The sequence below is a fragment of the Lepidochelys olivacea genome, assembly GCF_965140295.1.
Source record: "Lepidochelys olivacea isolate rLepOli2 genome assembly, chromosome: 25".
Taxonomy (NCBI): Eukaryota; Metazoa; Chordata; order Testudines; family Cheloniidae; genus Lepidochelys; species Lepidochelys olivacea.
In genome coordinates this window covers 14,600,933-14,615,084 of record NC_140435.1, presented here as the reverse complement: position 1 = coordinate 14,615,084, position 14,152 = coordinate 14,600,933, and the positions used below count along the sequence as shown (strand labels likewise).

General features: G+C 59.3%; 2 protein-coding genes across 2 annotated transcripts in view; one reads left to right on the top strand and one right to left on the bottom strand.

The window, feature by feature from the left end:
* Positions 1-4,222, top strand: part of ABCA7 (ATP binding cassette subfamily A member 7) — a 54,416-nt gene extending 50,194 nt beyond the window's left edge. The window contains exons 50-52 of the mRNA XM_084614687.1: positions 135-227; positions 972-1,215; positions 2,240-4,222. Of these exons, the coding sequence (XP_084470813.1) occupies positions 135-227; positions 972-1,215; positions 2,240-2,383 (481 nt within the window). The 3' untranslated portion in view covers positions 2,384-4,222. The remainder of the gene's footprint in view (positions 1-134; positions 228-971; positions 1,216-2,239) is intronic.
* A 461-nt stretch (positions 4,223-4,683) lies between these two features.
* On the bottom strand, positions 4,684-8,344 carry LOC311512890 (uncharacterized protein). The gene is made up of 4 exons (XM_084614305.1): positions 8,001-8,344; positions 7,494-7,669; positions 6,427-6,564; positions 4,684-5,357 (listed from the first exon to the last, which is right to left on the bottom strand). The coding sequence occupies exons 1-4, from the start codon at positions 8,001-8,003 to the stop codon at positions 5,306-5,308; spliced, it is 369 nt and encodes a 122-aa protein (XP_084470431.1). The 5' UTR covers positions 8,004-8,344; the 3' UTR covers positions 4,684-5,305.
* Positions 8,345-14,152: the final 5,808 nt, after the last annotated feature.

Below are 14,152 nucleotides of genomic sequence, written 5' to 3'. Positions count from 1 at the left end.
ACTAGCCCATGCTGCCCCCCCACCCCCGGGGAAGGGCCCAGTGGAAGCGAACATGGGGGGCCTGTTGGGCAGGGGAGGAGTGTGGGGTTGCCGAGTCGGGGGCGCTCACGCCATCACCTCTTCCCTCCGGGCAGCATGGAGGAGTGCGAAGCCCTGTGCACCCGCATGGCCATCATGGTGAACGGCCGGTTCCGCTGCCTGGGGAGCGTGCAGCATCTGAAGAGCAGGTAACTTGGTGGCATCCTGCCGTTGTCCAGCCCCCCCTTCGCATCCCTCCCCAGCCATGGCCTGCGAAGCCCGGCCGGTAACGAGTTGGTCTCCCTGCCCAGCCAGACATCTCCTGCGCGTAATTTCCCCAGGCTCTCCAGGAACCCCAGTGCGGTGCAAAGTGCCCGCTAGGGACTGAGCTGCACTGGGAACGTTTCAGAGACCTTGATGGGGTGGAGAGGGAATGTCCATGCCGGCGCCGCCTTGCAGCAGTGGCCAGGCTGAGGCAGGGAAGGAAGGAGCTGAACCCACCCTCTGCTCCCCCTAATGAATCCTCCTCAGGGAGCTGGCAGTCCCAGCACCTTGGGCATTGGGGGGCGGGCGGCAGTTACCACTATCTGGCAGTCCCTGAAGTGAGTCTGGGGGTCTCGGTCCAGTCCCCTAATGGTCCTGATTGCACGACATTGCTACTGGCCCCGGTGGCGTTCCGAGTGGAGTGGCCAGGGAACGAATGGGCCATGGGTCAGGGTTGAGGCACGCGTGTGGGGCGGGGAATTCCCTGCTGCTCCCGATCTCTCCTCTCCCAAAGCTCCTGCTCCCCTCCCTGGCTGGGGTAACTCCCCCAGTGGCTGGAGCTCAGAGAGCTCCCTGCCGTGTTAACCCCTGGAGCCGCTCTCTGGAGCCGTCGGTCCCCCTCGCTCTGAGCAGCGGTCAGCGTGCGCCCGGCGTGTCCGCGAACAAACCCGCCCACCTGTTTGCCGTAGGTTCGGCGACGGCTACACGATCACCCTGCGGGTGTCGGGCCCCAGGCCGGACCTGCGGCCCGTGGAGACGTTCATCCAGGACTCCTTCCCCGGCATCGTCCTCAAAGAGAGGCACCATTGCATGCTGCAGTACCAGCTACCCTCTCGGAGCTGCTCCCTGGCCAAGATCTTCAGCATCTTGTCCACTCACAGGGGCACCTACCGCATCGAGGACTATTCCGTGTCCCAAACCACGCTGGACCAGGTGAGGCCAGGGCCGGGTCTCTGCCCCTCTCCTCCAGCCTTGGGGATGGCAGCACCGCCGTGTGGCCCAGGATCAAATAAATGGACGTTTCCCCTACTTTGAGCGTAAGGGACTGTCCTCTTAACCCTGTAGGTGCCAGCTGGCAGAGCATCCTCCCAACAGCTGGGATGATCCCCAGGGGATCTCAGCGTTGTGAGGTGCCTCACCCCCGCCTGCCCTTAGCATGAGGGGACTTGTCTGTGCCTGCCGTGGGTCAGCACCCTGAAACCACCAACCACTGGTAACACCAGCCCTGTCCCCACTGGCCTCACTACCTCTGTACGGCATAGCGATAGGCACAGCCGAGCCCTTGAAGCATTCCCTGCTGTGTCCAGCCCCTCGTCCACCGAACCCTCTGGGAATTCCCACAGCCGGCACACGCCAGCTCACTAGCTATGGCCTAGGATGCAGCTCTGCAAATGTGCCGCACGTCCATGTATTTCCAGTGGAAACCAGGCGAAGGGCATGACCAAAGAGCAGAGATTCGAGTGACAGCGGGTAAGAATATTGGAACCGAAGGGTCACATAGAACACAAAATCCTACCCCGCTTTCTAGAGCCTCCGCTTAGCTAGCTGGTTCCCTTCCCGTCTAAAGAAGTGTCTCTCACCCAAATTTCTCTCCAGCATTTTCAGGTGATCCTACTTGAGCCCCCTCTTGTCACGTAGCAAACTCACTGTGCATTTACCTCCTCGGGGAAGGATACCAAGATGTCGTCTTCGTCCCCCAAATGCACCACAGCAAACTTTCAATGTGCACCTCCAACTAGTCCCCCCCCGGCCCCACGGGGCCTGTTGTTTCCCTTTTTCTGTAACTTTTCTCTCTCTCAATTCTCACAGTCCTTCATTAGCATGCGGTTCAGCCTGGAGAGTGGAGGTCTACGGTGAACCAGACACGACTCCATTCACGAGTCCCCAGGCTGTGACCACTAGGCCAGCCTGCCTGTCACCCCGCCTGATTCTCTTGCTTTTGTCCCTTTCCCGCCAGGTGTTTGTCCATTTCGCCAAGGACCAAAGTGAAGATGAGCCCCTGCCGGACTTGGCACCCCTGTCTAAGCCCCAGCCCCCTGACCCCTGGAAGAGGATCACCCACTTCCTGGAGGACGACAGCTACCAGGAGAGTGCAGTCTGAGACCCTCCCCCGGCCAGGAGTGTAGCCAAAATACAGAGGGGGGGCTTCCCTCGTAGCACCAGGGCTCCTCCTACTTGGAGCAGGGTGGAGGGAAAGCCCCACCTACCCCTAAAGCTGAATCAATAAAACACCCATTGCTCCTAGCGGGCAGAGGCCCCCAGCTGATGCTCCTCACCCCACATCCGTGGCTGTCCCCCCAGGGGAGTGACGCAGAGCCCCCTAAACCTGAATCAACAGTGCAGAGGGGGTAGTGCCTGACTCCACGGTGCCCTCTGGGAGCAGCTCCTGCCAAGCCCCCACCCTAGGGTGCAGGGAGCTTTCCTGGGAGTCACCCCCTCTCCCAGCGAGCAAGGGGTGGGGTGGGGTGAGCCTCCTTATGCCTTAAGTGGCAACCAGGAGGTGTGATCTGCCTCCCACACTCCCAGGGCTCCAACGCCCACCTCTGCCCTGAGTTTGAATCCCAGGCTGGGCCCGTCAGGCTCTCCTCCTCGGGCTCCTATGGCTGGCTCCTTCCAGGCACAGCTCTCGCTTGGTATTTGTACTGCGCCCTGCCCCGGTTCTGGGTGGGCCGGGGGCGTGGATGTCACCCCTTGCCCTGCCCAGCTCCATGCACTTCCTGCCCACAGTAGGACCCAGGGGCCTTTCTCAGAGACTTACCCGCATTAAACCCAGCCGCTTGGGCGCCCAAGGGGGAGGCTCGGCTGGACCCTGCAGGGTCCTTGGTCCCCTTCACTGCATTCTGCTGTGAGCTGCTGTTTGAACAGGCTGCAGGGCTGCCCCCCACCCCCCAGTGACTGCAAGGCCCTTGCCAGCCGTGTGATGTCAGGGATCCCCTCTCTTCCTGGGGAGGGCACTCCATTTCCCCTCCATTCCCCATGCTGCAGCCACCAAGGGGCTTGGCTGGGAGCCTGTCAGTAACACTCCTTCAGCTGCTGGGGCCGTGAGCCCCTCCTTTCCGCCCTGCCCCAGGGCTTAGCATGCTGCGTCCACTGGTGGCCTCCCGTGGGAACATCCCTTTGCGTTAATCCTTCCTCAGACCAAGTCGCTCTCCCAGCACGAGGCCCCGAGCTGCTATGCCCCTGCCTGGAGCCTGAGCTGTCCCTAGGCGGGGAGGTCTGTGAACCCCAAGGCTCCCCAGCTACCTCCCCTCCTGGCTGTTCATGGGCCATATCTTGGCTACTGGTGGGAGCGGTGGTGAAGGTCTCACTGAGCGGGAGTTCGTCCCTGATCCCTGGCACCTTCCCTGGCAAGGCAGGGGCAGTGGCCCTCACTCTGCCAGTCCTCCTTTGGAGGAGAGAACAGCTGATGCCCGCCTCCTCTCTGAGGCGGCCTGCTTTTCTGTCCGTCCGCCCCGTCACTAACAATGCAGTGACCTCCCGTCCCCAAAGACGATGTAGCATTCTCCCCGGGCGCTGTCCTAGCACAGACTCCGCCCACTCTCACCACCAGCCCCGCCCACCATCTAAGTATTGTATTATCCCCTTTTAAAATGGCCCATGTTGCCATGGCCATGGCCGGCCTCTTCTCCCAATGGTCCGAGAAGCAGGCAGTGGTCGCTGACAACCTACTGTGGCGTTTATGCCCTGGGCGTTAGGCCGGGCTAGGGCATCGCCGCGCCCCAGCCGACTGTTACAAACACCTGAGCCGATGCCCCTCCATGCAACGCTGGCCCCAGGCCCCAAAGAGGCGTGACCCTGCCCCCATGCCCCATCCGCTCTGCCCTGAGGGCACTGGGGCTGGGCTCTCTCATGTAGCTGGTCTGTTCTCTGGTATTTATAGAGCAGAGTCCGTGGAGATTTGCGTGAAATACTAAGCGAATTAAATATACGCACACAATAACCCCCAGGCTGGGGTGGAATGATTCTATCTGGGTGTCAGGGTTTGTTCTCCAGCTCCTCCTTCGTTTCTCTCTTTCCTCCCCTGTTCTGTGGGTCTAGGGCACATAGCCAGCCCCATTTCCACAGTCTCTGAGCAGCTGACAATCTTGAGTATATTTATCCTCACTACCCACCTTGCGAGGGAGGGCAGGGCTTTAAACCCCATAGCACAGCTGGGAACTGAGGGCCAGGGTTACAAATCGGGCCCTCAGCCACTTGTCCAAGGTCACAGGGAGAGCTGGGACTTGCAGCCAAGTCTCCCGGGTGCTAGCCGCCCACTAAGTGTTCCTAACTCACCTGTTGCCCTAGTACATAGGGGCCTAATGTAAGTTAGCATCTTCTAGCTGCAGGTTTTCAGTACTTGGAGAATAATTAACCCCTCAGGCCCTGTGTTTAATACCCTTTATTGTGCACAAGGGCAAATTGTGGCACAAGGAGAAGCGATTTGCCTATGGTCACTGGGACAGAACCGAGGAGTCCTGACTGTTCCCTCACCTCTAACCATTGGATTCTCTTCTCTATACCTGCAGTGAGTTCCACAGGTTAATTCACCCTATGGAACCAAGTGACTTCTTTTCCTCTGGTTCAGAGAGGTGGCCTTTGCATTTCGGTCCCCGTCACGCACACATCCTGCTTTGTCCTCACTGGGGGATGGGGGCACACAGAAGTGGACCACCAGCTACAGATCCCTGACAAGCAGGGCGTTAACTCCTGGCTGAGCTATCCCACAGGTGGCCAGGGTGGAGTAAGAAGGCCAGGACCAATCAGGCAGAGTTAGAAATCCAGCTGTCAGGCCTGGCAGCAGAGTGGGGGAAGGTCAGTTCTTGGTGTAGAGCTGGGGTCTTCCTGGCCACGTGGGTCCAGGAGCCTCTGGCTCTTTCACCCTGGCCAGAGGCTCAGGAGCTGGGCCGGAGGGGCCTGTGCCCCCCCGGATCTTCTCTGGCTCTGCTGCTGGCTGTACTGGGCTCTCCTCCAGCAGGGCGGTGCTGCTTTGACATGGGACGGAGCAGGTTTGCATGACCCAGCTGCTCTCGTCCTGGGGCTGTCAGCGGTGGGTTTTGGGGCAGGCTGCCTCCCTGGTGTTGCCGGCAATGGGGCTGGAAGAGAACAGGAGGGGTGAAAGGGAGGAGATGCCAGGAACGAGGAAACAGGGAGCTGGAGGCCTTAGTCCAGGTCCTGGTGAGCAAGTGTCCCTGGCACAAAACGCCTCCAGCCCCTGTGGCAGTCTGGGCCATGGGATGGCGCCCCACTCCTAAGCCCCGGGGGAGATGCCTTCATGGCAGCACAGACGCAGGGGATAGTGTGTGCTGATGGGGCTAGAGGTGTTTTTGGGCCCCAGGGGTTTCACCAGCACTCGATTCCCAACTGGATCCGATCCTTAAGAAAAGGGCCGAAGGGCCGGGGTGTCTGCATGGTACAGACGGCGGCGTGCAAGCACCGGGGAACTGCTCCCCTGGCTCGGGGAATGTGATCTGTCTTGTTTTGGCCCTATCCTCTGGCTGGACTGGGCTCGGTGGGGGGCAGATCCCCCGAGGGCAGGAATGTCCTGTGGTGGCTGGCTCTGCCCCATCTCATTCTCTTGCAGGGGCCTTTTGCCAAACCCCACCGCCCCCTCCCTGTCTCGCCTGCGCTGCGAAAGCCCGAGGCGGGATTGTCCGGTTCCTAGGACACGGTTACGTGGGCTTGAAAAGGACAATGATCTCACTGCCATGGTGGCAGAACAGCTCTGCCCTAGGCTGGCATGTCAGAGGCCTGGGTTCATTGTGCTCTGGATGCATCGTGCCCTTGTGGTATTTGGGAAAGCTGAAGTGTGTTGGGACCTGCTGGCACGCACCTGCCCTGCCAGCCAGGGTGGGATCCCTCTGCCTCGCCTTACTCTGGGACCTGCAGAAGGCAGGTTCCCTCCCCTCATGTTCCTTCTCCAGCTCCCAGCTCCCTGGCCCGGTTAAGGGATTCAGAATCTCAGGCTGCCGTGGTCTGCAGGGGTAGGAGGAGGGGTACACGGAGGTGGAGAGCTCTTGTGGATCCCTGCAGAGCTGAGGGAAGCAGAACATCTCCTCCCTCCCTCCCCCCCCCTCCCGCTGGAAGGAGGGTGGCTTGGAGGACCCGCGTGAGCCAGCATGGCCAAGAAGCAAGACACCCCCCGAGGTTCTCCCCATGGCTCACCTGCCTGTCCTCCAGGTGAGCTTCACCAGTCTCCTCTCTGCAGCTGCAGGATGCAGCCCCACGGCCTTCCTGTTCCTCCTCCTGGCATCATCCCTCCTGTTCAGCGCAGGCTCCCGGAGCAAACGCCACCTCTCCCCTCTGCAAGGAGACAGCTAGCTGGGCTCTGCCCCTTGGTGCTGGGATGGGAGCCTGGTCCTCGCCTCGCCCCCCACCCCCCAGCTGTGTATTATCTCCTCACGGGAGCACTCTGGTGCTCAGGGTAAGGGAGACTGGGAGCCCCTCTCCCCGTGCCCATGCAGGAGACCCCACTTAGGGCTTGCATGCAGTTCTCTGGGCAATCACAATTTGGGGACTTGTGAGTAGCACGGGGGCAAGGAGCCAGGACTCCTGGGTTCTATTCCTGGTCTAGACTTGCTGAGTGAGCTCAGGCAAGTCCCGTCCCCCCCAGTAAACTGGGTCTGGCGATAGCTACTCTCAGGGGGGTGAGGCTTAGCTGAGTGTCTGCAAAGCCCTCTGTGATCCCTGGATGGAAGGAAGGGCAGAGGGTTACTGGCACTGGCTGCTTGAAGTCTTCCCTGAGCCCCAGCCCTGTGTTCTCAGTTTCTCGTCCCCCTTCTGTTCCGCCTCCCCTAGCAAGGGCTCCTGGCCCGAGCCGAGATGCAAGATCTGGGGCGCTGAGCATGGCAAGCGGCAGGGGGCTGGCTGAGGGTAGGCAGCGCAGGGTGTGACATCTCCAGGATCCCTGAGGTGTCCGGTTCAAAGCCAGCAGGGGCAGCTCGGCCTGAGCTCCGTGCAGTCTGCGGGGGTTCGGCTGAGGCCTCACAACGCAAGACGGTCGCCCCTGCACGTCACCAAAGTCCCCCCGGCACGTCTAGCTGTGTCCCACCACCCCCAAAGGCCTCGACTGACACGTCCCCAAGCGCCCTGCTGCAGGTGCAGGGCGAGTCCAGGAAGGTGCCCCGGCGGGGTGGGGAGGGACCTAGCTTGTCAGCGCGAAAGCTCTTTCGGGGGCGAAGCTGCAACCGGGTCTCCAAGCAGCCTGGGCGTGCTCTGTGGGGTTCACTTACTCGTGGGGCGAGGCAGACACTTCCCCCGGCAGCTCCTTGCGCAGAGACTGCAGAGCCTGAGCGATCAGCTGGTGGCTCTTGCTGGTCGTGGTCTCCCGGAGTCGCTGCAGGAGCAGGAGTGTGGGGAGCTGGATGTCTGGGGAGCGCTCTGGCCTCAGGAGGCTGCCCGCTCCAGCCTGGGTGAGAAAGAGAGAGGGAGGAGTGAGGCCGCCCCGTACCTGTAAGACGTGCACCCCCACTCCGCCCCTGCGTGGACTCACTGCAGTCTCAGGCCCCATGGTGGCCACCTTCCAACGCCCCTAAGCAGACGGATCCCGTGAGCAGGGGGGCACACTGGCGTGAGGGGGCGGCGAGGTCGTGGGAGCCGCCCACTGCTCCTGCCAATGCCCCTTCGTTCATCCCTCGTGGGAAATCCCATTGCCTGGGCTTGGTGCAAATCGCTGCAGGGCTTCGCTTGGCGGGGCCTGGGGACGGGGAGCGCAGGAGCGAGCAGACGCTGGTACTCACCATCTCCGCCGAGCTGCTGCACTCGGGGGGCAGCCGCTGCTCCGCCGGCTCTGGCTGGAGGCTTGTCTTCGGGAAGCCCGCTGGAGACGTGGGCTCCCGCCTCGGAGCAGCCCGGCGGGCGAGCGCGCCGTCCCTCGGAGCCGGCGCCTGGCCAAGGGGCGGCTCATGCGCCGCGGCAGCCTGGCCGCTGTCTCCGGGCTGGGCCGCTGGAGGGGGCAGAGCGGTGACCCGCTGAGTCTGATCTTCTACGGGGCTGGCTCCACCGCCGCCGGTGCGGCCTCCCCTGCTGGGCTGTCCACGCTCCCGGGGAGAGCACCCAGCACGACGGGCGCTCCTCGTCTCTGAACGCCCCTCCCAAGAGTCCCAGGGCTCCGTAACGGCCTCCAGCACGGGGCGAAGGTCGACCAAGATCTTCCTGAGCTTGGGCTTCTCCCTGTTGGCTGCATCTCTGGGCACCTGGGGCGCGGACAGGGCCTCTGCCGGGGTCTTTGAAGTGCTGCGGCTGGTTGGAGAAGACCCTGTTCCTCCTCGCCCGTGTTCAGGGATGGGGGCCGTGGCCCGAGGAGCCAGCTTCTTTCTCTCCTTCCACCTGCCTGTTCTGTGCCCCCTACCCGAGGGGTCTGCCGCCTGCCCCGGGGGCCCAGCCGCCCTCCAGGCCTCTCTTGCCTTCACCAGTGGGCGGTCTGGAACGAAAGAGGAACGCTGAGCGTTGCCCATCTCTGCCCAGGCTCTCGGCCAGGCCTGCTGCCGGCTCCCCCCAAAGGAAGCAATTTGGGTGGATTATTTTTAGATCCCTCCTCTCAGAAGTGCAAGTGCCAGGGCCCAGGGAAGGCGCTGCCTGCTCCCTGTTAATCTCAGCTGTGCCCGTGCCCCGACATCACACCCAGATGGGAGCAGAGCCTGGCTTCAGCTGGCACCTCCAGCAGCTGCCTAGCCCCCCACCCCCCCACCACGCCTTGAGGTGGATGCAATGCTCTTCTTCGCTTCCCTGTGCTATGCCATAGCTGTGCAGCTGTTAAACAGCTACAGTGTCCCCCCCCAGAGGAGGCTGCATTTCAGACTCTACACACTCTCTCTCTCTCTCTCTCTCTTTACCTGTAAGGTCCTTTGGAATCATTCAGGCTTGCCGGGGATGGGGGATATACCTGAGCCGTACCTTCCAGCTGCAGCTGGCATGGGGCGGGGTGGAACACCAAGTCCGTCCACATGATGGATGGAAACTTCTGCTGAGCTCTTGCCCTCTTCTGGTGGCCCAAGGCCATTTGTAGTGTGGCTTCGTTCTCCTGCCCCGGAGGAAGGCAGGACTTACTTTGGCAGGGGTGGATCTCACGGGGGGCGGTTGGTGGTACTGCTGGAAGGGAAACTAAAACAGAGAGGTAAGGTACAGGGGGAAGGAGATTAGGCCAAAGGAGGGAAGATGGAGAGAGCTGGAGGAGGAGGACGAGGCAGGCAGCACATGGAGGCAGGTCGGAGGTTCCCAGCATGGGCCATAACCTGGTACCTCTCCTCTGGGCAGATCCATGCACCTGCCCCCCCCTTCCCCGGAATCGGTCCACGTCCTGGTTTGCCCGTGGCTCTGTCACCCCTGAACGTCCTGCCCCAGCTGCTGGGTGCCAGCCATCGTTCCTGCCCAGCCTGCCCCCTGCTCTGTGCCGACTGGGAGAGTAACCAAGCAAGGAACAGAGCCCGAGGACCCAGCCAGCTCATCCACCAAAGAGCCAGCTTCACACCCAGTCCTGGCCCAACCTGCCTGCTGCCGGGGGTGGGGCAGGGCCCAGCCGGGCACCTCTTAAGGTGGAATTGCTCACATGGGCCAGTGCCAAGGGTTTTACTAGAATGACTCATTCACGCGGCTTCTCCTTCGGGCTCCCTGCTCTCATTCCCCTGCATTGTAACCCCCTCCCAAAACACCCTGCACTCTACTGGGCACCCCGTGCACTGTGTGCCCTTTCCCGGATTGCCACCTGGGCTGCCCCTGGTGCCCATTCTCTTAGCCCACCCAATCACCCTGCACAGCGAGTGCCAACTTTTCCAGTGATGCGCTAAGGATTACTATTCGCTGGTGTTTTTCAGCAATAGCACTTAGTGCTTTACAAAGGAGGTCAGTCACGTTAGCCCCATTTTACAGATGAGGAAACTGAGGCACCAAGCGGGGGCTGTGACTTACCAGAGGCAGAACTTTGGGAGACTCAAGAATAGAACCCAAGCCTCCCAACCCAGTGCTTTAAACACTAGATCACGCTGCCTCTCACTTAGGACAGCTTCCATCCCTTTCCCCATGACCCCAAACCTCCCACTCCCTAGCCCTTATTCCGCTATTGATGCCCTCTTACTCTCCCTCACCTGCAGCACCCCCCGAGTAGCTGCCTCATACTGGTATTTATTAGTATTAGATTCACAGGAGTTTCTAGAGGCCAGGGCCCCATTGTGCTCGGCTCTGGATGTTTGTCTAGCAGAGAGCCATTCCCCTCCCTGGAGAGCTTGCAGTCTGTGTGTGAGCCTATGGCCAGCAGGTGGGTAACACAGATGGGGGGAACCGCTGGACACCAGGAGATGCCACTCGCTGGGCTCAGCACTGGCTGCCGCAAACCAGCTGCCACAGCCATGGCAAGGATATCGGTTTTGCAAAGGTCAAGGAGGTATTTGCTTTGACCAGGGGCCCAGAACAGCCAATAGGCTTCTGAGCCTCTGGACAATATAATACTTAGAGGACTTTGGTGTCCTGGAGCAGGCAGGCCGATGCTGGTCTGTATTGGCGACAGACAGGGGCAGGGTCTCAATGCCTCCTCTGAAAGGTTGGCCGTAGACTTCGTGGCTGCAGCCAGTTTCTCTCTTGCCAGGTGGGGCACGTTCCCACACGGCCGATGGGCTTGCGTGCAGAGGGGCTCTTTGGGGCAGGGCGTGAGGGGTCCGGGGACGCCCAATCTGGCTTTTGTGGGGGGAGCTGGAGCGGTGTCATAGAATCATAGAATCATAGAATATCAGGGTTGGAAGGGACCTCAGGAGGTCATCTAGTCCCACCCCCTGCTCAAAGCAGGACCAATCCCCAATTAAATCATCCCAGCCAGGGCTTTGTCAAGCCTGACCTTAAAAACTTCTAAGGAAGGAGATTCCACCACCTCCCTAGGTAACGCATTCCAGTGTTTCACCACCCTCCTAGTGAAAAAGTTTTTCCTAATATCCAACCTAAACCTCCCCCACTGCAACTTGAGACCATTACTCCTTGTCCTGTCCTCTTCTACCACTGAGAATAGTCTAGAATCATCCTCTGGAACCCCCTTTCAGGTAGTTGAAGCAGCTATCAAATCCCCCCTCATTCTTCTCTTCTGCAGACTAAACAATCCCAGCTCCCTCAGCCTCTCCTCATAAGTCATGTGTTCCAGACCCCTAATCCTTTTTGTTGCCCTTCGCTGGACTCTCTCCAATTTATCCACATACTTCTTGTAGTGTGGGGCCCAAAACTGGACACAGTACTCCAGATGAGGCCTCACCAATGTCGAATAGAGGGGAACGATCACGTCCCTCGATCTGCTCGCTCTGCCCCTACTTGTACATCCCAAAATGCCATTGGCCTTCTTGGCAACAAGGGCACACTGCTGACTCATATCCAGCTTCTCGTCCACTGTCACCCCTAGGTCCACTGTCCACATGCATCGGCTAATGATCGAGGCTTGGTGCAGCGTGTGATGGTGCAGCCGTCAGGCACGGCCCCTTTGAGGCCTCCCGCACTGCTTTGGGGGGCGGGCCCCCCATGTCTGCGGGCATCCGGATGAACAGACGATCCCCGGGGCTTTCTTCCTGCCCTCCATGGGCTGCTCTGCCCGCCCTCCTGCTGAACACCCGCAGGCTTGGCTGGAGCTCCAAGGCCACGGCACCAGTAGCAACACAAACAGCCTGGATCAACACAACACAGCTTCGTACCACGCCCCAGGGCAGGGCATGTTCAGCCACACACCTTGGCTTCAGCCTGTCCTTGCTTTCAATATGGCAGCCCGTTTCTGCAGTCAGGCCACAGGACTGTCGCTCCCAGAAGACCCCGGGAGGTTGTCCTCAGCGCGGGCTAACAGGGAGTCGCCGGCAGGGACGTCTGTCCTCGTACAGACCTTGTGTTGTCGTAGTAAAATTTTATGTTTGACTTGTGTACCATTTAAAATAAAAAATAAAAAAAAAGAAGAATGTAGCATGTATTAAATGTCTTGGTGTCTGATTTAATTATATTCTGCCAGCCACCCTCTTTAAATAGCAAAAAGGAACGGCCTAACGGGCCATTTAGTAAAGACGCAGCAGCCGGAATCGGTGTCTGGGTTGATTTCAAGGCAGCTACAGAGGTTTTACGGCCACTGCTTTGTTGTAGGTTTAGCATTTTAAAATAAGTAAAAGAATGCTGTGATGGTTTTCTTGTGCATCGCAGCTTGATGTTCCGGTTTAAAATGTTCTGTGTAAATTAATTCTGTTTTGTGTGTAAATAAGGAAGGTATGTGTAAAAAAAGAAGTGTGAAGGCCATCGCTAAGCCAGATGTACAAGAGAAAAACCAGAAACAGACGCCAGGCTCCAGGAGGCTGCAACACGCCCCTATTAAAATGTCAGAAAAGGGCAAATTGACAACTCTAAAAAATAAACAGGCACCTAACAATAGGAACAATATAGCTGTCATAAAAAATAAAAACAATTTAAAAAAACAAGCACTCGTCAAACAACAATTAATCACAGCACAATGGTGCAAAACTCATTGGTCCCAATTAAAAAAAAAAAGATCACTATATAAACAGGGCGCCTTGCCATGACACTTTGGATTCATCGTGCCACGATTTCCCAAGAGCATCGTGTTGCGACTGAAGGACCCTGGCACCTCCCTACCCATGATCCACCTAGCTGGCCACTAGATTGATCCGGACTCTAGACTGGTAACTATAACGTCGACTGGCGGGATTTTGTGTGTGTGTGTGTGATTGAATGCATATGTTAATTGTTGTATCTTCAGTAAACGCAGCGTATTGCCTTTTCCCCTGAAAAAAAATCCCGAGTGCTTCTTATACGCATAACAGTGTCATGGAGTCATTCCGCCCGCTCAGCCAGGGGGCCCGGGTTTGAATACAGTCGCGAGTCAGCACTTAGGCACAGGTACGACCGGAGGAATTCTGGGCTCGTGTATGTCTCCAGGCGCCTCTGCTGGGCAAGGTAACCTCACCCATGGGCGCCCCTTCTCTAGTAAGTAGTGCGTCCCAGCACAGGAGCAATAGACGGGCAGCTGCACAGGCTGGATACTGACACTGCAGGGACCAGGGCTACTGCTCCTGAAGCCACTTTTACTGGAGCCCCCGCACTGAAATTAGTCAGGTGGCTGCAGCTCTGCCCCCTTGCTCCGGACAACATCAGGTGAGAGCGGGACCACGCTGTGGCCTAAGATTAAAGCTGAAGGGGCTAGGTGGCGTTACTGCACAAGAGGTGTGGGGGGCTGCTGCGGGCCAACGGTGCTTTCTGACAGATGTTTCGGCTTGTAAGCCCAGCCAGCCAGCCTCCGCCTTGAGCCCTCGTGCCACGGGTTAGCAGTGGGTGGGCATGGGGGCATGTCAAAACTGCTGTTCCAGCCCTGCCCTGGCCCGAGCTAACCTGAAGGTGCATGATGGCTATTCCTGCTCCAGCTCGGTCCCATGCAGACCGGTGCTGCTGCGGGTCAGCGGAGAGCCCGGCATTCTTCTCACCTGGGAGAAGGGGGCGTCTTCTGAAGAGTGAACTCGTCGAAAAGAACCCGGCTAGCTACTGGCAGGAGTTGGCTTATCGCTGACAAGTCACCAGCCGTCCCTTATTGCTCTACAGCTGCCTCCTTCTGCGGTCCAGTCGTCCCATCCGAGCTCTCTGGACCTGGAGTTCTCAACCTTTGTCTTACTGAGCCCCCCCGCAACATGCTATAAAAACTCCACGGCCCCCCTGTGCCACAACAACTGGTTTCTGCAGACAAAAGCCAGGGCCGGCGTTAGGGGGCAGCAAGCAGGGCCATTGCCCCGGCGCCCCGCGCCACAGGGGGCCCTACGAAGCTAAGTTGCTCAGGTTTCAGCTTCAGCCCCGGGTGGCAGGACTTGGCCCCCCGGGCTTCCACCCAGGTGGTGGGGGGCTTCAGCTTTCTGCCCTGGGGCCCAGCAGGTCTAATGCC

Coding starts and splice junctions, on each gene's coding strand:
- LOC311512890 (XM_084614305.1), bottom strand. Junction 6,565..7,493: donor GTGTCTGCCTCGCCCCACGA/GTAAGTGAACCC, acceptor GTCTCCTTGCAG/AGGGGAGAGGTGGCGTTTGC. Junction 5,358..6,426: donor CTCACCTGGAGGACAGGCAG/GTGAGCCATGGG, acceptor GTTCTCTTCCAG/CCCCATTGCCGGCAACACCA.